The sequence below is a fragment of the Mesoplodon bidens genome, assembly GCF_964165515.1.
Source record: "Mesoplodon bidens genome assembly, chromosome: 10".
In the NCBI taxonomy this organism is placed as follows: domain Eukaryota; kingdom Metazoa; phylum Chordata; class Mammalia; order Artiodactyla; family Ziphiidae; genus Mesoplodon; species Mesoplodon bidens.
In genome coordinates this window covers 31707017-31729827 of record NC_138172.1, presented here as the reverse complement: position 1 = coordinate 31729827, position 22811 = coordinate 31707017, and the positions used below count along the sequence as shown (strand labels likewise).

General features: G+C 49.0%; 1 protein-coding gene across 4 annotated transcripts in view; it reads left to right on the top strand.

Moving 5' to 3' along the window:
* The first annotated feature begins 5182 nt into the window (after nt 1-5182).
* FLNB (filamin B) overlaps nt 5183-22811 on the top strand; it is a 139854-nt gene continuing 122225 nt past the window's right edge. For all 4 annotated transcript variants that reach the window (XM_081245786.1, XM_081245785.1, XM_081245788.1 and 1 more), the window contains exon 1: nt 5183-5653. In XM_081245786.1, the coding sequence (XP_081101912.1) occupies nt 5362-5653 (292 nt within the window). In that variant the 5' untranslated portion in view covers nt 5183-5361. The remainder of the gene's footprint in view (nt 5654-22811) is intronic.

The following is a 22811-nucleotide window of genomic DNA, read 5'->3' as shown; positions in this document are numbered from 1 at the left end:
TCCCCCTTCTCCCCACCAGAGTGGGCTTCCTTCCAGCATCCCACTCACATGGTCCCAGGACCTTTGCAGTCGGGGCTGGCAGTGGAGGGTGAACCCTCCCACTTCTCCAGGGAGCTGCTAAGAGAACGAGCTCCTCTTTCTCTAGGGGGTGGAGACAGAGTAAATATTCTCGTTTACATTTTGCTCTCTTTCTTTCTGGCAGGGTGTGGACATTGGTGTAAAATTACAGCTGAGAAGGGCCCTGCCCTGGGGGAAAGATGCATCTGGGGAGAGCAAAAATTTATTTTGCAAGTCCTGGTTCTTCGTCTTCACCTCTCTTCCCTTTGGAAAGCAGGCTTCTAAACCTGGAACTTTCAGTCTTCCTCTTTGATGTCCACTCACATTGTCACATAATCATGACAATAATAGCAGTATCAGCTCTCTCAGCTGACACGTACATGCTAAGTGCTATACATCTAGCTTCCCATTTGTCAGAAACTCCTAGGAGGTACATTGTTAATGTAGATTACAGGTAAGGAAATAAAGTCAGGGGCAGCTGCAGGTCCCTGCTCTTAATCATGACTATTGCCTTTCTTAGTCTTTACTTAGTATCCAGTCTCTGTCACTCTGTGACCTTAGGCATATGACTACTCCTCTCAGCCTCAGTTTCCTTACCTGTAAAATGGGGATAATAACAACACCTCCTGGAGTTGTTGTGATGATTAAATGAGAATAACACTACTTGAGAAGCAGAAGCTTCTGTTATTATTATTACTATTACAGCTATACTACCACTATTATTATTACACATCTTTTTTTTTTTTTTTTTTTTGCGGTATGTGGGCCTCTCACTGTTGTGGCCTCTCCCGTTGCGGAGCACAGGCTCCGGACGCGCAGGCTCAGCGGCCATGGCTTATGGGCCTAGCCGCTCTGCGGCATGTGGGATCTTCCCGGACCGGGGCACGAACCCGTGTCCCCTGCATCAGCAGGCGGACTCTCAACCACTGCGCCACCAGGGAAGCCCTACACATCTTTTTAAAAAAAATTTATTTGGTTGCATTGGGTCTTAGTTGTGGCAGGCAGACTCCTTAGTTGTGGCTCGCCGGCTCCTTAGTTGTGGCATGCAAACTCTTAGTTACGGTATGCACATGGGATCTAGCTCCCAGACCAGGGATGGAAACTGGGAAGCTCCCTTTTACTTTTTAAAGGGTACTTAGGGCTTCCCTGGTGGTGCAGTGGTTGAGAGTCCGCCTGCCGATGCAGGGGACACAGGTTCGTGACCCGGTCCGGGAAGATCCTACATGCCGCGGAGCAGCTGGGCCCGTGAGCCATGGCCGCTGAGCCTGCGCGTCCGGAGCCTGTGCTCCGCAGCGGGAGAGGCCACAACAGTGAGAGGCCCGCGTACCACACACACACAAAAAAAGGGTACTTAATAACTCTTTGGTATCATTAGAACATTTAAAGTTACAGTGTGGCTCTCCTCATACTTATGTTGGACAGTGGAGGCTCTGTTAGGTCTTAAACCCCTTGCATCTTGCAAGGGGACAGAGATGACAGTTGCCCTCCTTCAGCAAGTGAAAACAGCAAGTAAACTTCAGCATAAGACAAGCATTGGGACCACACAAGCTGTGAGAGTGAGGGGACTGGGGGATGGGCATGCTTTTTCCAAGTTGGAGGGGAGAGATGAGAGCGCTCTTGACGGAGGGACTGCCTGAGCAAAGGCCTGGCGGTGGGATTGGAGGAACTTCTGCACACTTGCTCGGGTAGAAGAGCTCCCTCCAGTCCTACTCCTATGGGCTGACCTGGCAAATCGCACAACTTTGAGAAGCAGGCTCACAGTGCTCCAACCTTCCACCCGATGTTTATCTTCAGGTACAGGTAGACTCTTCCTTGTGGATGTCTGTGAATTTGCTGTTGTCTTGTCAGGTCCATCCTGACATGTAGGGGTTACTGCTCTACTTATGTTTTCTTTGTCAGCTCATTCTGACTGGGATCTTGCGGGGCTGGAACAGATTGGTGTCAACATCTGTGGGTAACAGACGTGGAGAGGAGGCTTGGCTTCTTACAGAGACAGACTGGAGTCTGGGAAAATGCAGCTAATTCTAGATTTTTCAGCGTCTGGTTGAGAAGTCTCTGTTAATTTTGCCGAGTTTTCAGTTACATTTATTGAGCGCTGATGGTATTCCAGGCACTCTGCTAAGAGTTTTGCTTGCATTATTTAATAACCCCAGGAGTTGATGTGTTGGCTCCATTTCCCGGATGAGAAAACAGGCTTGCTGAGGTTATTTGTTCAAGGTCATCGAGCCAGGACAGCCAGAATTCACACCGAAAGCCTGAGCCTTTCGCTTCTCTACACTCTTCCATTCTGGATGGTTCTACCAAAAAGAGATCAAAGAAGCCTAGGAAAAAATTTAGAAAACAGATTGGGTGTTTGAAGTGAAGGCCTTGTCAGCAAAACTGTGGAATGCATTGGCTAAAACGCTCCCTGCAGAAATGCCTGCCCTGAGTTGTTCAGCCCTCATCTTTTATCACATATTGATAAAGAGCCATTTGAAGACCTTGTCTGCTTCCTCTCCTTGTCACCAAAGCCACTGACCACCCTCCTCCACCAAGGTTGCTGAATCCCCTTCACTCCCCATAAACTGCTTCCTAGAGAACTCTTTTTTTTTTTTAATAAATTTATTATTTATTTATTTATTTATTTATTTATTTATGGCTGTGTTGGGTCTTCGTTTCTGTGCGAGGGCTTTCTCTAGTTGTGGCGAGCGGGGGCCACTCTTCATCGTGGTGCGCGGGCCTCTCACTGTCACGGCCTCTCCTGTTGCGGAGCACAGGCTCCAGATGCGCAGGCTCAGTAGTTGTGGCGCACGGGCTTAGTTGCTCCGCGGCATGTGGGATCTTCCCAGACCAGGGCTCGAACCCGTGTCCCCTGCATTGGCAGGCAGATTCTTAACCACTGCGCCACCAGGGAAGCCCCCTAGAGAACTCTTAAGTGTCTTCTGATTGACTGGAGAGAATCACCAGCTTCATCCTAAGACAGGGATGTCTCAGCTCGGAGTGAAGTGGACTGGATATTTAGATGCAGAACTTATTTAGTTATGTGTGTCAAGACCTGGTGAAAACAGAAATATCTCATAAGAAAGGAGAACCTTAGTACGTTATCAGCTGCCGAGTGAGCTGAGTTGATCACATTAGCTCCAGTCTCACCTAGCAGGGAGGAGGTCCCCTTCGGAGTGAGACGCTGGCTGATAAGTTTTTTTTTTTTTTTTGCGGTACGCGGGCCTCTCACTGTTGTGTGGCCTCTCCCGTTGCGGAGCACAGGCTCCAGACGCGCAGGCTCAGTGGCCATGGCTCACGGGCCCAGCTGCTCCACGTCATGTGGGATCTTCCGGACCGGGGCACGAACCCGTGTCCCCTGCATCGGCAGGCGGACTCTCAACCACTGCGCCACCAGAGAAGCCCTGGCTGATAAGTTTTGATGGATGCCTTTGTATGGAGGAAAGCATGAGGAACCAGAAGCCTTGGGCATGGGATAAGTAAGATTACCTAAACTGCCTCTAGTGAATCTGCTGCTCAGATTGTGTGGACAAAGGCAAGGGCCAGGCTGGGAACAGCATGGGGTCTTTTAGGCATAGTACGGACTTCAGTGATAAACCCAGGTACAAGTCCAGATTTGTCTAGTCCTTATCAGCTGATCTCCAGCAAATGTCTTCACTTAACCATTAAGGAGGGGAATGAGACTTCAGATAGTTACTGATCCCAACAATGGGCCAGGGCCAGGCAATACCAGTCTTTCCCCCAAGGCGGTTTTGAGCATTTCCAGTCAGTGAGGCAATCTGTCTGAAGAAAGCACTTCACCTTGTATACAAATGACCTGTTACAGAATGTCACCACAAATCTGCTGACTTCTCCTAGGGCTGGAAGCCCTTGATATGTATTCATCCTGCCCAACCCCTCTTCCCAGCTGGGTCCTTAAAAGCATTAGAGGAAGATGTGACTGTGGAGAACCTGAGAGATGACGGCATGAGAAAGACCCTGCCTGATGTTGCTGGTTTTGAAGTTGGAGGAATAGGCCTCAGCCAAGGAATTTGGGAAGCTTCTAGAAGTTGGAAAAGGCAAAGAAATGGGTTCTTCCCTAGAGCCTCCAGAAAGGAATGCATCCTGCCAATGCTTTGATTTTAGCTCAGTGAGACCTGTGAGGGACTCTAAACTACAGATAATAATGTATGTGTTTTTTTTAAGCTTGTTTATTTATTTTTGGCTGCGTTGGGTCTCCGTTGCTGTGCAAGGGCTCTCTCTGCGGGACTCTCATTGTGGTGGCCTCTCCCGTTGCGGAGCATGGGCTCTAGGTGCAAGGGATTCAGTAGTTGTGGCACACGGGCTTAGTTGCTCCGCAGCCTGTGGGATCCTCCCGGACCAGGGCTCAAACCCGTGTCCCCTGAATTGGCAGGTGGATTCTTAACCACTGTGCCACCAGGGGAGTGCCAACAATGTGTGTTTTTTTTAAAGACAAAGTTTTGGTAATTTGTTACAGCAGCATTAGGAAACTAATATACACAGCAAGTTGTTGTTCATTTCTATCAGTACCATTAAGCTGTCTGTGATAGTTGATTTATACTTTTCTCTCCTATTAGTCTATGAACTCCTCAAGGTTAAGTTATAAATTTTTCTTATTTACCATTGGTTGGCAGGCGCTGAGAAGGCTGGCATACAGTAGGCCCTCAATAAATGCTATGAATGATATTATAATTCATATGAGTTTACTTAAGATGAAATGTAAGATGTCCATTTCCTTCACGGTGTCCCCAGCGCCTAACACAGAGCCTGGCACACAGCAGGAGCTCAATAAAATCCCTTGTTGAACCTTACTGAACCTGTAGATGGATGAAATACCCCTCCCCGCCAACCCCTCCCCCGTGACTCAGACGGCCGTCCCTGCCCATTCTGTCCATGTTCCCACCTCTGCACGTCCCCTCACTCTGGGACCGGGTGACCCTCTCCTTGCGGATCTCCCGCCGAGCTTCCTTTAGCGCAGGCTGTGAGCACAGAGCACGGGGTCCCGGGACGCCTTGCAGTTCGCGGGACGCAGTGCCCTCTTTGAGCGGCAGGGGGAGAGCGTGGCCCGGGAACTCCCGCCAGAGGGTTGGGACGGGGCGGGGCTTCAGGGGCGGGGTCGGCTCAATGCGCAGGCGCGGGGCCAGACGCCTCGCGCGGCCACAGGCAGGCGAGCGCAGAGCAGCCCCGGTCGCGGCTTCGGAAGCACCGAGTTCGAGCCCCGCTCCCGCTCCCGCTCCGCTTCGGTTTTTCGCTTCCCCGGCCCTTGGGCCTCCCTACGCCCGTCCCCGGCAGCTCGCTGTGCATATTGCTCTCTCCGCCGCCAGGATGCCGGTGACCGAGAAGGACCTGGCGGAGGACGCGCCGTGGAAGAAGATCCAGCAGAACACGTTCACGCGTTGGTGCAACGAGCACCTCAAGTGCGTGAACAAACGTATAGGGAACCTGCAGACCGACCTGAGCGACGGGCTGCGGCTCATCGCGCTTCTGGAGGTGCTCAGCCAAAAGCACATGTACCGCAAGTACCACCAGCGGCCCACCTTCCGCCAGATGCAGCTCGAGAACGTGTCCGTGGCGCTCGAGTTCCTGGACCGTGAGAACATCAAGCTCGTGTCCATCGGTGAGTGCCCTGGCCGGGCCAGGCGCCGGCGGTGTTCACCTCGCGCCCCCGCGCGTGCGCTCCCGCGGGGGCTGAAGCTCCCTGTCGCGCGACTCCGCGGCGCCCAGCAGCCGCGGGTTGTGTGTGGGCTCCGAGGCCGGGGGACGTCGTCCCCGAGCGATGAGGACAAAGGGAGCCTAGGCCCCCTCCTGGGAGCCATCCCCTGGGGTGCCGCTGTCGTGTGAGAGTTTCGCGCCGTGCGTCTCTGGGGGGCGGTGGGTTGAAGGTTCGGGCTGGGGCCACACGGGGAGAGGTGGGGCTGTGGCACTTCTCTGCACCTGGGGTGCCCCTGCGGCAGCTGGGGGACTGGAGACCTCTGGTCCTCCGTCCCTGGGGCTGGGGCCCTAGTCAGACGCTCCCCGGAGTGCTCGCCCAGCTGCGCCCAGGCCGCTGCGCTCGGCGGCCGCGGAATGGGCGTTGGCTTGGAGGCCAGGTAGGGAGGCCTGGGGAGGGACTGTTCTCTGAACCTGGGGCCCTCCCGCCAGGTGGAGATGGGGACCTCGCCGTCGCCGAAAGGGGTGGGGGCCCCGAGGTGGGAAGGGGAGCCTCGGGGGGGTGTGTCTTCCTCGCTCCCTCTGCTCCCAGCTCAGCTCTGGCTCCGCGCCGCGGCTGAGTCCGCTGTCGCCGCTGAAGGTATAATTTAGAGATGGTGGTAGTCACAGTAACTGCCGCCTTGTAGGGAGTCCCAGCTAGTGCGCGCCGTGTGTCAACAGCCTTCTAACAGGCTTCCAACAGCCTTACCTCGGTCCTTACACATGCTGCGAGCTGGGGCGTCATTAGACCCATTTTACAGACAAGGAGGTCCAGAGGACTCATGGGCTTGCCCAAGCTAGCGAGGGTCTAGCTGAGAATTGAAGGAAGTGGGTGACAATTAAAGGAGACTTTGCCTTCCTCTCCCCGCCCTCCCCACACCAGGATCTTCCTGAGAGGAGGGAGGGAGTTGGTGTCGGGTTCCTCTCCCCCTGGAACTGGGGAGGAAGAATGAGGGTGAGGTCCCACTATGACCTGGGCTGGTTGAGGGCTTCGGGAAGGGTCACAAGGCTGCTGAGGGTGGAGGCTGTGACGGGAGGGGCAGGGGGTGTGTAGTGTGCGAGTGTGCAGAGTGTGTGTGCAGAGCGTGTAAGTGTGCAGAGAATGTGTGTGCACCTACGTTGTGTGTGTGTGTTCTGCTAGGTGAGCTTCTTGCCTGGGAGGAGTTGGCCCAGGCCTGGGTCTCAGGTCTGTTCCTGAGGAAACCAGGCCTTAGAGTGACCCCCTGACAGGAAGAAAGGGCCATGGGTGTGGCTGCTGGGACTTTCTCCTGCCTAGAACGGGTTCCCTCTAGGCTGAGCCTCCTCCGTCCTCTCCCCCGTCCTCCCCCACACCTGTCCTGGCAGGTGGGGCTGCTTCCTGGGTCCAGGCAGCTGCCACCGCCCAGTCAGCCTCCCCATCGAGGGCAGCTTCTCTGTAGAGGGAAGCCGGGTGGCACGCTGTCTTATTTTGTGGGCCCATCTCGTGTAACGAGGGAAGGAGAACCTCAAATTTCTTTTGGAATTCTTTCCTTTGCAGAAACCAGCTTTCCCTCTGAGGAATCTCAAGGGCTGGCTGGGCTCAACTCGGATCTCTTCTTTGCTTTAAAACTGTGTATTTACTTAATTAACTGAACAAAGAAACTTAAAGTAAACCAGGAGTGTCCAAACATGACATGAAATCTCTTTAAAAAACAAAACAAAACAAACAAAACCCAAACCACAGCACCAGAAAACCCTGGACTGCCTAATTTGGCAACTGTTTACCAAGGCTGCAGCTGCCTCCAGCATGGATTCCCATCAGTGCCCCGAAATTGGGGGTCTCATTCTAGAATTTTTCTGGTCCCTTACTTTTCCTCCTTGATCCTCATGATTTTCATTCCTGAACCCACCCAGGCCCTAGCATCTTCCATCGTCCTGACATGCCAGGGTTAGCCTCCCCTTCCCTGGTTGTGGCCTGTGGACTTTTGGCAGCTTCTTGCTATGGGCCTCTTCCCACCATAATTTACATCATTTTATTTTATTTTTTCCTTTTAAATAATTTCTTGGATCATATTCTCCAGGGTGGCATTCATGGGTCAAAGGTTGTGACCATATTTATGACTCCCATCATTGGCTGCCTAACTGTTCTCCAGAAAGACCTTACAACAAACAGGTTTTCCAGCCTCTGGAGGTTGGAGGGAAACTTGCCAAGTGCCAGGACTCCTGAGCAGGTAATGCCTGAGGCCTCTTCCCTCTGCTCCTGAGGCTATGCTGGGTAAAGGCCCTTCAGAAAAAATTCACATCCAGTGTGGACTTCAGTTCAAGCTTTCACTGCCTATGCTGTGTTACATTGTGCTGACAGTGACACGCGCTCCAATTTGGGGGCACCCACTCGGTGTTAAGCGTGTTCTGTTGATCATGCACCCCATTGATCACCACCTTGAATCCTCGAGTTCTGGTTTCCTTGTCTATATGATGATCTGCTTTTAGCAAGTCCCTGGGAGGGTTAAGGGCTTGCCCCAGTCCTGGCCAGGTGCTTAGAAAGTGTTTGTTGTTATTACTGTGGTGGTTGTTAGTATTATTACGTCCATTTAAAGTTGGGGAAACAGGAGGGAAGTCACTTGTGGAGGTCACCCAGCTGGTAAACCAGGTCTGCCGATTTGTTGTAATTGAGCCTTAACTGACCTACCTTTCAGTGTCAGAAATGAGTAAAATACAACCAGTTTCCCGCCTCAGAAAGCTCATGTTAACACCAAGTTTTTTTTTTGTTTTTTTTGTTTTTTTTTAAATTTTTTTTTTTTTTAATACTTGCAGAATGAACTTTATTTATTTATTTATTTATGGCTGTGTTGGGTCTTCGTTTCTGTGCGAGGGCTTTCTCTAGCTGTGGCAAGCGGGGGCCCCTCACTATCGTGGCCTCTCTTGTTGCGGAGCATAGGCTCCGGACGCGCAGGCTCAGCGGCCATGGCTCACGGGCCCAGCCGTTCCGCGGCATGTGGGATCTTCCCGGACCGGGGCACGAACCCGTGTCCCCTGCATCGGCAGGCGGACTCTCAACCACTGCGCCACCAGGGAAGCCCTAACACCAAGTTTTGCAAGTCTGGGGTGTTGGGGTTGTGGCTGGACATCCACACGTTGAGCGTCTGGCCTCGAACAAATCAAGGCCTTAGGTGAGGGATGAGGTTAGTACTCTGAACTGTGATGAGGGTCCAGGAGATGAGTGTCGGGAGGTGCGCAGACTCAGTTTGCATCTTGCGTCTTGTGTTGAGGTGAATTTGCTGGGGGAATGGCTGCCTTGTCTTCACTGGGTTTTTTTTGGTCTGTTTTTTTTTGAGATTTCCTGCTACTCACAGGATAGCATTTCACTTCCATAATCTGGGAAGGTATCTTTGAACTAATACAGGGTTTTGTATACTTTGGATAACTCCCAACAGTATTTCATTGTGGGAATCATTAGAGTTGGGTATAGGCGCCAGCTGTGTGACATGAGGTGGTCCAACGTCGCCAGAGCACTGTGGCTTTTCTGCCTAGAACTCCCTGAAAGACAGCCCTGGCTGTTCACGTTTGTGATTCCTTGTAAGGTGGGCCCATCCTAGGCTCCATCCCAAAGTTAAAGTTCCTTCTTATATCCTGGGCAGTTCGTAGTGAGGCCTCAGCATATTTTAATTCTAGTTGTCTGCCAGGAGCTGGCAGGTTTATTTACTTGTTTTTCCAAAAGCCTTTCTGCAGCACAGCCCACCTGGAGAAGAAGGGGTCTCCCAGCCCAAGAATGACAATCAAGGCAGGCTAGAAGTTTGGGTGGTGTGTTTTGGCTTGATCCTTTACGAAAAGGAATTTTTTCCTTTTTAAAGGATGTGGTCCGACCCTGATGTTTGCTTAAGGTACCTGTGCCAGGCCAGCACCGCAGAGCGGGAGGGGTGCATGTTCCCAAGACCTCGGGTCACTGGGCGGAGTTTCCAGGGTGGTGGGTCACCCAACCACTCACCCTGTTTTCCTTCCTTTTGTCCCACCCCGACCAAAATAATGCACAAATAATCCTAAATTCTGCTTTTTCCTGTAACTACTTAGCAAATGCCAGTGTGTCTTTCAGGCAATGTAGTTCATATCCAGAGAATGCTTAAAAAGTAGCAAAGTAGCATGCTTTGTCAGAATTAACAAGTTCTGGGCCATTTGCAACAAAGTAACACATTGGTGTGAGCTAGTTAAGAGCTATGATTCTTGGTTCAAATCCTACTTGCCGCTAAGTAGCTATTAAGAAGTTTCTGTGCACTGGTCTCCTCATCACTTAAATGGGGGTAATAGCTACCTCCTTAAAAAGTTGTTATAAAAACTAAACAAGTTAATATTTTTTAAAGTGCTTGGAACAGTTCGTGGCACATAGTTGGTGCTGTGTGTTTGTTAAATAAACAAGGTGCTGTCCAGTAATAGTCTCAAAAGTCACGCTGGAGGGTTTGCACGCTGAAAGGCCATTTAAAATTGGCACCACACGGGGGAGACCAGCTTGGTTGGCTAATGTTGATTCCTGTCGCTGTAATAGGGTTATGGACTGCCCAGAGGCTGTCCCCTCTTTGGAAGGGGGTGACCCCTGGTTATGTTGTGGCTTCCTCCAGGGCCCATTCACACCAGCTTTGTTTCTGAGAGGTGGACGGGAGCTCGGAGTGGCTGGTCATTCCAGCCTCCCACCCGTTCAGGAATCTCTGGACCAAATCATTTCCAGATGGCAGTTGGGCCTCTGCAGGCTCCTCCAGCACCGGTGGGGCCAGCATGCCAGTCAGCAGCTGCCTTCATTCTTGGAGAGTCTGTGCTGAAGGAGAGCTTTGATTTGGAGCCAAATTATGTCTCTTGGGCACTCCCCCTTCACCCTCCCCCCGGGGAGGAGGGTCCTCGTTCTGTGTCATGGGTTAGTTAAGGATGGCTGCCTTGCTCCTTGGGCAGCAGATGCTCAGGTTCCGAACCTTTGGGCCCTGCTTGTAGTGGCTGCGTGGCCAGGGTACCTCATCATCCTGCTTTCTCTATAAGCAGCCTTCGGGTCAGCACATACCCGAAGCTAGTATAGCCTGAAGCTGGATTGCCAGGATTCTAATCCCCACTTTGCCCCCTAACAGCTGTGCAACTCTGGTTCACAGCATTAACCTTTCTGACCCTCAGTTTCCCCATCTGTAAAATGGAGGAGAATAATAGTTCCTATCTTAGCATTGCTGAGAGCATTATATTTGATTTGGTTAAGTTACTGCATAATGCTGGCGTTGTCATTATTAGTATAATGGACTCTGTCTTCCATCTATCCTCTGGCCAGTCCTGCCACTGTCGTATGGTGTGTTAGCTATTCCCTTCCCCCAGCTTGGAACCTCTAATGAAGGTGCCCCCCAAGATCCTTTTTTTCTTTCTTTCCTCATTCAACAAGAATATGAAAGATAAACGCTGAGCCAGGCTCAGTGCTAGGGCCACAGGAATAATGCGAGTCATGTCCCCGGCTTGCCTTACACACTGCTTAACGCAGAGGAGAGACAAGTCACGAGGGAGTGTCCTTCTCAAACCTTCAGGCACACATGAATCATCTGGGAACTTTAAAATGTTGGTCTGTTAAAAATGTCGGTCTGATTCACTAGATTAGGGGTGAAGCCTGGATTCTGCTCTTCCAGGGAGCTCCTAGTTGTTGTTTGTGGACCACCCTGTGAGTAGCAAGGATTGAGATGACAAGCCCTCTGGGGAGGAAGAGCACCTTCCCTCAGGCTGAACTGGGCTGCCTGGAGGGCTTCCTGGAGGAAGGGGCTGTTAAGCTGAGACCTAAAGCTTGACTAGAATAAGGCAGGTGAGCAGACAGTTAGCCAGGCAAGCACAGTAGAAGAGTGTGTCAGGTGGAGGTTGGAGGGGTGGTGGAGAGGTAGGCAGGGGCTGACTCACAAAGGGCCTTTTGAGGCTGGAGGCTGCCAATCAAGCATCTTCCTTGAGGGGCTTGGGGTAAGGTAGGTGAACCCAGCTGAAATGGATCATCTAATCTGGGGATCTCTCCACTGTTGCTCAAGTCATTCCTGTCAGGAAAAAAAATTGAGCCCTGTCCTCATATATGTACGCTTATAAGCTGTATACATATGCCACACGTCAGTCTGTATATTAAGTTACTGTAGTAGAGCTTAGTTTCTTTTTAGATAACAAGTCCAAACAGAAGTTTTTCCTGTGCTCCGATGGATTATCTTGTGCACCCTTGGGGTACATATACCCTATTTGGAGGCCCTATGAGGGCCTGCATGTCTACATTTTCTTTTTCTTTTTTTCCACATTGTTATTATTCTGCATTTAGGTTTCATCTTTAATTCCTTTCATGATGTTCTACTAGAAGCCATTTTACATTACTATTGTAAATCTAGTTCTTCATTAAACATGTTCGATAATCACCAGATTGACTCAGGCTATTGGATGGTAAACAGCAGTACTTTCTTCTTTTTGGGCTTGAAAAGTGGCCTGGAATTTATAAGGTGCCTAGCTACTTTTCTTGGGAAATTCAGTCCATGTTGTAGGAAGAGAGTTTATTTTGACAGTGTTGACTTCCTCCTTTCCCCCATCATCAACACCTGGCAGAGGTGGACAGCTTGGCAGGGAGGACACCTGTGCTCCTCTGCATATTCCTTGGCTATCCTTGGTACCAAGAATGCACCCGATGATGCCATTTGTGTACCAAATGTCAGTGTGTGCACACGCATCCTCTAACATATTCAGTAGTACCTAGTGTTTCCCCATGCCTACTGTGTGCTAAGCATTGTCCTGAGTGCCATACCTTTATTACTTCTAATCCTTGTTATGAACCCTGCAAAATGAGTGGCTTTATATCTATTTCCATTTTATAGGTGAGAAAACTGAGGCTCAACTATGCCTCACTTCACATGCCAGGCATGATGCTTGCCTGCATTAAACTGTACAGTGTCTTTTTAAATTTTTTTTTCAATGTTAAAGTTGGGTTCCACACTTGTAAAGTAAAATAGATACGTTGTAGTGAGAGATTTTCTACTGCTTTAGTCCTGTTCGTTTTTATTTTGCTTGAAACTAATCATTTGAACTTGATTAATGTGAAATTGAAATTTCCTTCTACAAAACAAAACTTTTGGGGGCCAATTTGCTTCACTTTTTCCGGTACCATAGAGCTTTAATGGGGGTCTTCCTTCCAGTTCTGGAGACAGCTCTTTTGTTCTTTCCCTGCCTTTGTTTGGTTTCCAGGGGCAGTGATTTCACTGCAGGTCTGGACAGCAGGGACCAGCTGAAGGTCTGCTTTGGGATGCCAGGCAGGGCTTTCTTTGAGAGGCCTGGAAGCCAGAGGTGAGGAGGAGGTGCCTCCTGGCTGCAGTCCTGTGGGGGTTTGCAGTGCCCACCACTTATGGGTGTGGGTGGGTGGAGTTTGTTGAGGTCCAGCTATGGTGGGAGATCCTTGGTGACCGTCGACATTGGCACAGCTGTGCTCTGTCAGCAGTGACCTCACCCCACATCGTTTCCTTCTGCTACCTGTAAACATTAACCGGCAGGAGGGTGTGTTGGGTTGTGCTTGCCGCCAAGCAGAAGCTTTCTTTCCCGGCTGGCACTCGACCTTTATCAGTCTGGCAGCCCTGTTACAAATGGCTGCCTGCTTCCAATCCAAGCCAGCGGCTCCCACTCACGTTCAGGGAGACTTGTGGGCAGGCCCGTTGCTGTGCACCGCGGCACCGAGCTGTGTGCTCCAGGGCTGCGCTTGTATCCCCAAGGGCTTCTCCTGCAGCGCAGCTCCTCAGAGAGCAAGCTGGTCTGGCCGGCCGTCTCGGTGCTCAGCCTCCCCAGAAATTTCAGGGCTGGCTTGTTGAAAGGTCTGGGCGTTAACACAACACTCCTGTTCTCCCTCTCTGAAGGCCCTTTATGCTGGCATGAATTCCTTTTCTCATGGAGATCTGAAAGCTCTTTTGACTAAATGGGTCACCTTTCTGGGTATTTTCATAAGGCTGGTCAGCTTTTGCCATGCCAGACAACTTTTCTGGAATTTCCGTTCAGATATACAGGCAACCAAAGGGGTTGGATTATTTGGAACACTGTGGAATTTTGGCTTTCGAGCTACAGGGAAATGGGTGGGGATTGTGGCAGGGACTGTGTAAATTCGCTGCGTCCCATAAATTAAGATTTTAAGATTAGAGGAGGCAGGCAGCAGTCAGCTTTCCTCTGACAAACAGGAGTGGTGTTGCTTTCTGCCTCGTGCTGCTTGTGACCCAGGCAGCAGCAGGCCTCCCACGTAGCCTGGGGGATGAAAGGATTCTCAGTGGCTAACATCAGATTCCTCCATCTCCCCTGCAACCCCCAAGAAAATAATCAAGTTCTTATCATGCTGGTACTGCACTGCTTGTGTGCACCTCCCTGAAGTGATTTATCAGATATTCCGGGGAAACAAGAATTATTTGGCATTCTGCAGCCTGCTGGGAGCATGGCTCAGCCTGGTGCTTCTTGCTCAAGAACAAAGCTGTTGTTCCCTTGGTGGGATAAAGCAGGCCAGAGGTGGCAGGCCAGGCCCTGCCATCCTAGGGAACCTCAGGTGCTGAGGCCTTGGGGCTCAGACCCTACAAGGCCTTTGTGACTTGGCAGTTCTGTTAATTGAACAGAGTTCTGGGTTCTGTTTATAAGATTCCTCGTCAGAAGAGGCAGAGGCGGGAAGGCCGAGGGTATGCTGCTTGTGGGACCGGGAGCCCCTCAGTGCAGCTCCCAAGCCATCCCGGGGCAGAACCCAGAAAGTGTTCTGGGAGAAGGAGCCTTGGTGGATCCTGGCTTGCAAGCACCTGGGCAATGGCTTGTCACATTCCTCATCTCCACTAAAAGAGGCAAGCTGGCACCTGGGGAATGCCTCTCCTGCTGGGGAGTCCTTTACAGGAAATGATCTAGGTGTCACGTTACGCTTCCTGTGGGGCACGCATCTCTCACCATAATTGTCCCTTTTTCTTGGCACTTTTGTTTGACAGGCATGGGGAGTCACACCCGAGGTTGGAGGGCGTGAGGCCCTCTCCTGGACACCCACAGCTCCCCCCTCCCGCATGCCATTCCATTTCATGGCTTACTAAGCTGTATTGATCTCCTGACTTGCCTGTGTTTTTCTCCCACTGGGTCACGACTGCTCCAAGGGCAGGCGCTGTATCTCTTGTTTACCTCTGGGGCTCCGAGCTTGGCTCTTAGTAGGAATATAATAAATAATTTATCAAATAAATAAACAGCCTCTAGCATAGATGGTTTGAAGAGTAAGGCTGGTACTTTGACTTGTTTGCAATATATTTGCTTTCAAAAAATGCAAAATCATAGTCCTTTGCAGCTTATAAAGAAATGGGAATTATGTGAAGTGGACAACTGGGTCTGGGGTCCCAGTAGAACACCTTGTTTTTTGGGACAGTGATGCTGAATTTAAAGAACTCAGCACTTCATAGGCATTCTTGACTTAGAACATCTATGATTTACGTCAGCTGATGGAGAACAAGGCCTTTTCCGGGTTGACATGTGAGGCTCAGAAATATGAATATAAAAGGAAGCCACTGAGAGTCACTATGATCACAGTAATAGTTTAGTTAATAATAGTGAATATATATCAAGCACCTGTAGTACCAGGCATTGGGATAAATGTTTCTCAGTAATAGCTAAATAAAACCTCATCGCAACCCGGAGCGGTAGTTATGTTGGTAACCCCCACTATACAGACAAGGAAACTGAGGCACGCCCAGATCAGCCAGTGAGTATGTGGCAGACTATGACTCAAACCCTCACCTGAGATTTCAGTCCCCAAAGGAAAGCCATCAGCTCAGCATGTCTTCGAAATTAACTTCTAACAAGTTGTTTTAATATTGAACAGTTGCATTTGTAGTTCTTTGTTAAAAAGATTGCAAGAACATAGAGAAGTATAAAGAAAAAACATCATTTGTGAAAAATCTTAACCAATCTTTTTCTGTTTTTAGGGAGTTTTGCTTTCAGCGGCCTTTTGGTCAGAATGGGGAAGAGGGAGATGCATTTTCTCAGGAAAAAAGAGGCTGTGGACTGGAAACGTTCTGTGAAATCATTTTGGTCACACGGATGGTTGTAATAAGATTCATCCTTGAGTTATTGCTGAGCTGTGGCCAGCATTAAAATTGGAGGTCTTGGTTGAGGCTCATGGTTTGCAAATCTCCCTTTGTCTAGAAATATGTTTTGGTCAACCACGGAGTGGGGGTGTGCCAGCCACTTCTGTCTCTTAAAAGCTTTTAGGACCAACTTTTATTGGGACTGCCAGGGTCTCTTAATAATAGTTATTATCTTTGGATACATTGTGACCTTGTCTCATGATTAGCCCAGCACAGAAAGTCTTTTACCTTTTAGTTGCTCAGCTCCATTAGCTGTTCAAATATGTCTCAATTATGCGCCATAACAATGCAGTTGGGCAACTTGGTTCACCCTTGTCTGCCTGGGAACTTTTAGATGTCTGAAAATTATCTGCAGCCCTGAGGTCTTCATTGGTTTTTTGGAGACATCATTTTCTCAACAGCCCTCAGGACACCAGGCCCAGGGAATCATCCTGTCTTGGTCTCCTTTGAGGCAAAGGAGGTAGAACGTAAACCACTTTTAGTACAGATTGAGCCATTTCCTGAGGGTGCTTAAGAGTATGGGTCCATTAGACCCTGCTGCTTAATGACTGGGAGACTTGGGGCAAGATGCTTGACCTCTCTGAGGTTCTAAGCCCCAAGCTATATTAGTACCCCACTCTTGGTATTATTGAAGATAAATGATACATTCCCTGTAAAGCGTTTGATGCAGCCCTTGGCGGACAGTAAGGGCCCCGTAAATGGTGGTCATTACCTTCCTCCGTCCTCCCTCTCCTCCTAATTCCTGGGCCTCTGGTGGCCCCTTCCGACTGGAGGAAGACATGGCCTAATTGTTTTGTAAAGGGTAGGTGGGTGGGAATGCACCAATACATTGGTCAAAGATACCTCATACCTAATAGGCTGCTTTAGACGAGGAGGTGGCCTCAGTTTTTGAGGGCAGGAGCCATGGGCCAGTGGCATTGCCTGGTCTTCCGGCCAAGCTTCCTTTAAGGATAGAAAACACGTGCCAACTATTCTTGACATCTTCCCCCACTTTCCCTTTCTTCCTATTTGGCTAACGGAGCTGTTTTTTAGCTAGCTCATTTGCCCTCCTTTCTTTCTTTAATCCTTCCTTTTTGTCTCTTAGCATGTCGTTTGCTCCCATTTTTTTCTTTCCTGGTGTTGCTCGCGCGGAAGTGGCTGTAACGCCGTCCGGGGTCCAGGTGATGTGCTTGCTCATGGGTCTGAGTCTTGGCTCTGCCCCTTGAGAGCCGTCTGACCCCAGCTTCCTGTTCTGTCTCTAGGAGCCCGTCTTTCGTGTGCAAACTGTGATAATAGAATGCTCTGCTTTACTGAGTTCTCGGGTATAAAGAGAACGTGCTTCTCTAGCCCTTAGTCCATGACAGCTGCTGCTATGGTGGTGTTAGCACTGCGTTATTACCCCCTCCCACTTACCCTTTTCAGGCCTTAGTGGAGGAGGATGAAGAGGGGGCAGCCATGCTGGAGGGGAGGCTGTGCCGACTGCCTTGGGCACTTTCAGCCTGAAACCAAGCAGGTTAACCCAGATGCTCATCCACCCCCAATCCCACTCCTCCAGTCTCCTGCCCTGGCCCTGGGCACCGCCTTCTCTTTCTTCTAGTCCTGGCCCTTTGACATCTGGGATCATGGTGGGGCTGCCTGCACCACCTGCCAGGATTTGTGCTGCCCTGGGTGTGGTCTTAAACCTAGCACTGTCTAACCTCTTGTCATGGAGCTGGCGACAATAATTTTACAGTAGTGCTTGGAAACTGTACTGCCGGGGTCACACCAGCCTGTATCAAGGTTGCTGGGTTGGGGTGAGCGAAGGTGGCTGGCAACAGCAAATTCTGTGGCTCCTGAGACCAGAGGATGTGGGAGGTTGGGGGGCGGGCATCATTCTCTGTTCTTGTCAGGGATACGCTGGTCTTTGCCCAGACAGGCCGAAGGGATCTGTGTCTTGTGTAACCGCGTGCTTCCCCCAGTTGCCCCTTGAGTACAAGCTGCCTGCTGTGTCGTTGGCCGGGTGATATTTCTAATACTGCGGCCTTTTAGGGGAGTGTCATTTTTAGGTCATCTTTCGTGGGGGCAGGGAGCACCCAACACCTTCCCCAAAGGTAGAGTTTGCAGGGGTTTTACCCGAGTGAATGCAGATTTTCATGTTTTAATACTGGGAAGATATTAGTCAGCCTGGGCACTGTTTCCGCATGACAGAGCAAAAATTTAAACCATTACGCAATGGCTTTTGTTTCACCAGCTATTAAAGTTGACCATCAGGCGTTATCAATAAGATCAGCAAGTGTTAGTTAACCCGCTCTGCTTCTGGAGACCAGTTTCTGGTGTTGGAAACGGCCCAGAGCAAGTTGGATTTGGCAGGATTTCGGGTCCTAGGCAGATGGCAGGACCTAGACACTGGATCCTAGTCCCAGGCCTGCTTCTGTCATCAGTGAGGCCTTGGAGAGGCCCTACCTCTCAGCGTGTTTCCCCATCTGTAAAATGGGAGATCTGTCCCATTTCAGTGTTCCCCCAAATTCAGTCATGTGTAGAGGAACCACCTTTATTATTTTTGCCATGTCCCGTATCCCTATTTCATTTTCACTCATCACCACCAGCCTCCCCAGCCCTGCAGTTGACTAATTTTTAAAACAAATGTATTTGAAAATGAGACTTGGTGTCACTATCATAATGGAAAAGCAGTGTCACTAGGTAAATCGAAGGTAACCATAAATAAACCCAAAACAGTGTTACTAAGTCCCAGCTGGTGATGTTGCCTGTTCTCAGTGGGAGGCCTACTCTTTAGGTTAAAAGGAAAATTAGCCAAAGATGGAGAGGGTTCAGAGTAACCTTACCAGCACACTGAGCCTTTGTCCTTGACGTACTCTGAAGGGTTGTGAAAGAATTGGAAGGGGAATAAAGTTTTCTCTGTGATGCAAAGGCACTCTGACAGAGCATCACCCAGAGCTCAGAGTAGCATGTATAGATGCTTTGTTCAACAAATACTTGTGGAGCCTTTACCATGCACCAGGAGCTGTGCTGGAGGCTAGGAGCATAGAGGGAATTGGGACTTGGAAGAGTTGTTAAGAAAATGATTTTGTTTGTTTGTTTGCGGTACGCGGGCCTCTCACTGTTGTGGCCTCTCCCATTGCGGAGCACAGGCTCCGGATGTGCAGGCTCAGAGGCCATGGCTCACGGTACTAGCCGCTTTGCGGCATGTGGGATCTTCCCGGACCAGGGCACGAACCCGTGTCCCCTGCATTGGCAGGCGGACTCTCAACCACTGAGCCACCAGGGAAGCCCCGAAAATGATTTTTTATAATTTGAGTTTTTTGAATGAGCAATAAGCCTATTTCAGTCCAGAATGATTCTAGAGAAACTAAATATATTGAAATTGTATCATTGTTCTTACAGTATTAAGATAATGATCGATCTTAACCTTTTATGTAATGATAACCAATTTTACCTCCCTAAAGCCTGGTTTGAGTTAGAGCCCACGTCAATTGTAAGTAGATAAGATAAAACAAAATGGCCTGTTATACTCTTTGCAAACCATCCCCCCACCCCTCCATTAGCATGTCCTGTAGTTTCTGCAAAGCAAGATAGACACCAAGATTGGATCTCTGGATTACCTCAGGCTAGTCTCCAGGAATGGATGGATTTTCTGAAGTAGTGGGGTGTGAGACTGAGTCTGATTTTTCTGTCCATGTGCTAGCCGAGGACACCACCTGCCTCCCTTGGGTTTCTGGGAGGAGGAAGGTCATGTTTGAGAGTGAGGACTTTGGAGTCGGGCAGCTCCGGAGTTGAATCTGGGATTTAGTGCATGATGTAGGATTGAGTTACATGATTTCTCTGGGTTTACAAGTGCTCAGTGTTCTCACCTGTAAACCGGGGATAAGCGTAGTTTCTACCTGCAAGAGTGAGTGTGAAGATTTAATGAGCTAAATTTTGTAAATTTTGTAAATTTTGTACTTGCCACATGGGAAATATTCGGGAAGTGCTGTCAGGTAATCCCTTACTTTTCTGATTGAAAGGGTCAGGATTTTACTACTCCAGGCAGGTGATGAGTGAGGTTGAAGGGAGATGTCAGATTTGGTGTTTGGTTAGTTCATGCTGTTTGGCATTAGATTTGGTTAGTTCATGCTGTTTGGCATTAGATTTGGTTAGTTCATGCTGTTTGGCATTAGATTTGGGACAAATGGTGTCATGACCCCTAAGACATTGTGTATGGGTCGAATCCAGATGAAATGGATAGCAAGAACAGCCCTCAAGGGGGAAGTGGGGCAGTAAAAATCCTTTCAGCTGCAAGGAATGGGACCCCGAAGTGGCTCGCTTACAACAAAATTGATTGACTCATGTCATTGAGCCTGGATGGTGTGGGTTATAGGTTTGTGAGATCCAGTGGCTCAGTGATGTCATCAAGGACCTAGGGGTTTTTTTTTGTTTTTTTAAAAAATATTTATTCATTTGGCTGCGTTGGGTCTTAGTAGTGGCATGCAGAATCTTTTTGTTGCGGTACGCGGGCTTCTCTCTACTTGTGGCGTGTGCGGGCTCCAGAGCACACAGGCTCAGTAGTTTTATGTGCAGGCTCAGTAGCTGCTGCGGCGTGTGGGCTTCGTTGCCCCACAGCATATGGGATCTTAGTTCCCCGACCAGGGATCGAAACCACGTCCCCTGCATCGGAAGGCGGATTCTTAACCACAGGACTACCAGGGAAGTCCCAGGGACCTAGGTTATTTGGGTTTCTGCTCTCTTGGTTTCATTGATCCTAAGGCTCGGACTTCCCTGGCAGTCCAGTGGTTAAGACTCCACGCTTCCAATGCAGGGGGTGCAGGTTTGATCCCTGGTTGGGGAACTAAGATAAGATCCCCATATGCCTCACGGCCAAAACATTAAAAAAAAAAAAAAAAAAGGATCCTAAGGTTGAGTCCCCTTGTGGTTTCCCATAGCAGAGATTAGCAGAGACTTCTTCCTGTGAGGCTGAGAGACAGTTCCCAGAAGCTGGCAACAGATCCTACTTATGTCTCATAGGCCCAAATTAGATCACATGGCTACTTTTGAACCAGTATCTAGCAGGGGGGATAGATTGCCCTCAGACCATGAGGCTTTTTCTAGAGTTGAGAGTAGAGTCACTTCTTGAAGGTGCACAGGTCCTATTGGTAGGGGTAGATCCAGACTCTATCAGAATTCTTCCAGGAAGGGCAAAGGGACCTGGATGCTGGGTGAGCCTGTTGTAGTGGGTGGTGTCAGAAAAGGGGTTGGACTTGCTTGGGGGAAAGGAGGAGTGTGATGGGGAAGATGTGTGTCTTATTCCATAGGCCTCTTCCTCCATCTCTCTGCCTCTCCCAGCGCCTTTGTTTTATACCCAGGGGCCATGCCCACACCCTCTTCTCCCTCCCAGATACCTTTGGTATGCCTTCCTGCTTCTACAAGACCTCCTCCTCCATGCTGATTTATTGTAGGAATCCAGCTGATTGTGTATCATTTGTAAAATAGAAATAATTTGTGAAACATTTATTGTTTTTTCCTAGTTAAGAGTAATATATGTTTTTGCATAGAAATGGGAAAATGCATAAAAATAGTAAAAGAGGAAAAAAGCTTATAATTTCACTGTCCATAGGTAACAAGGAATTGTTAATATTACCTTCCGGTTTTTCTCTACAAGTATGTATATAACACATAAATAGCTTAGGAGCCAGACTGGATGTAGTTTTGTATTTCATCATTTGATGATAATTTCTTTGTCATCAAGTATCGCTTAAAAACTGATTTCTTGTAACACTCCATCATAAAGGGCATATCCTTTTAAAATAAATTATGTCAATAAACATGGAATACAAAGCAATAAAGATAAACTTAAAGATAAACTAAAATAAATAAATAAAGATAAATAAAATAAAGATAAAAAAATAAAGATAAACTCTGCTTAGTTTGGATTCTTCTGAGAGTGGTCTGGATACAAGGACCTGCACCCAAGTAGAGGTGCCTTTTTGGGGTGGGGTGATCCCAGGAAGTAGGAAGGAGGGTTGGTGTGTGAGACAGAGGAGTAGAAACCAATATGAAGGTGAATTATCAAGGTCACTGCTGTGGGTGGCAGGGGGCCCAGTTCTGCTGGAACCTCCTGAGAAGTGTGCAGAATGCCTCTAGAATTGTTCACCTGGAGAAGGACAGGAAGCTGGGGACCCACCAGCTCCTCTTGTCTCCATCTCATTCATGATGGAGACATGAACTCCTTCGAACTTCCAGGCGGGGTGCCCATTGCATGCCAGCTCTGGGGGGGAGGTGCGGAAAGGGAAGAGAAAAGGCGTGTGCTTGCATAGGTAGGTGGTCCTGGGGAGGAGATTTGAGCTGGCACAGAACTGCCCACCATATCTGTGGCTGAAATCAGACATGGGCCAAGGGGATAGATGCAGGCATCAGCAGCAGCATCTCCAAGCATATCACCTTGGATCAGTTTTACAATGTCGAGAAGAAAAAGCAAATTGCAGAAAGACAGATACTCTGTGATACTGTTTTTATAAAGTTTTACATAGGTAATAGAAATACAGCTGTGTTCATGGGAATGATCATTACCACTTTGGATAGTGGTTGCCTAGGGTAGGGATGAAGGGTGTACAGACATGAAGGGGTGTGCAGGGACTTTTAACTCTTTGTAACATTTTATTTCGTCAGTTGCATGGTGGTTGTATTGCAGTATGCTTCTCTCCTTGTGTGTATGTGTGTGTGTGTGTGAGAAATATTTCCCTTTTATACTCTTAATGCTAGTACAGTGCATTATTGAAATTGGACAAGGGAAGTTAAAAGGTACCCTAGTTTTATTTTGTTTGTTTGGGCCCAGCTTGTTAAAAAGAAAACAGAACATCCTCAAGATGTCAGGATGATATTAAAACAAAAGATATTTACACTTATCAGGATTTCTCCCTCCCACTCCCCAGGTGTGTGTTGAAACTCCTGAGTTAATAATAACCTTAGAATGTAAGGCCCCTCTATTGTTTGTGAACACGGCAGGCTTAGGTTTCTCAAAGGCAGAGAGAACTTCTAACATTTGCCTCTGGGAGCTTCTAGTCAGTGGCTTTTTGT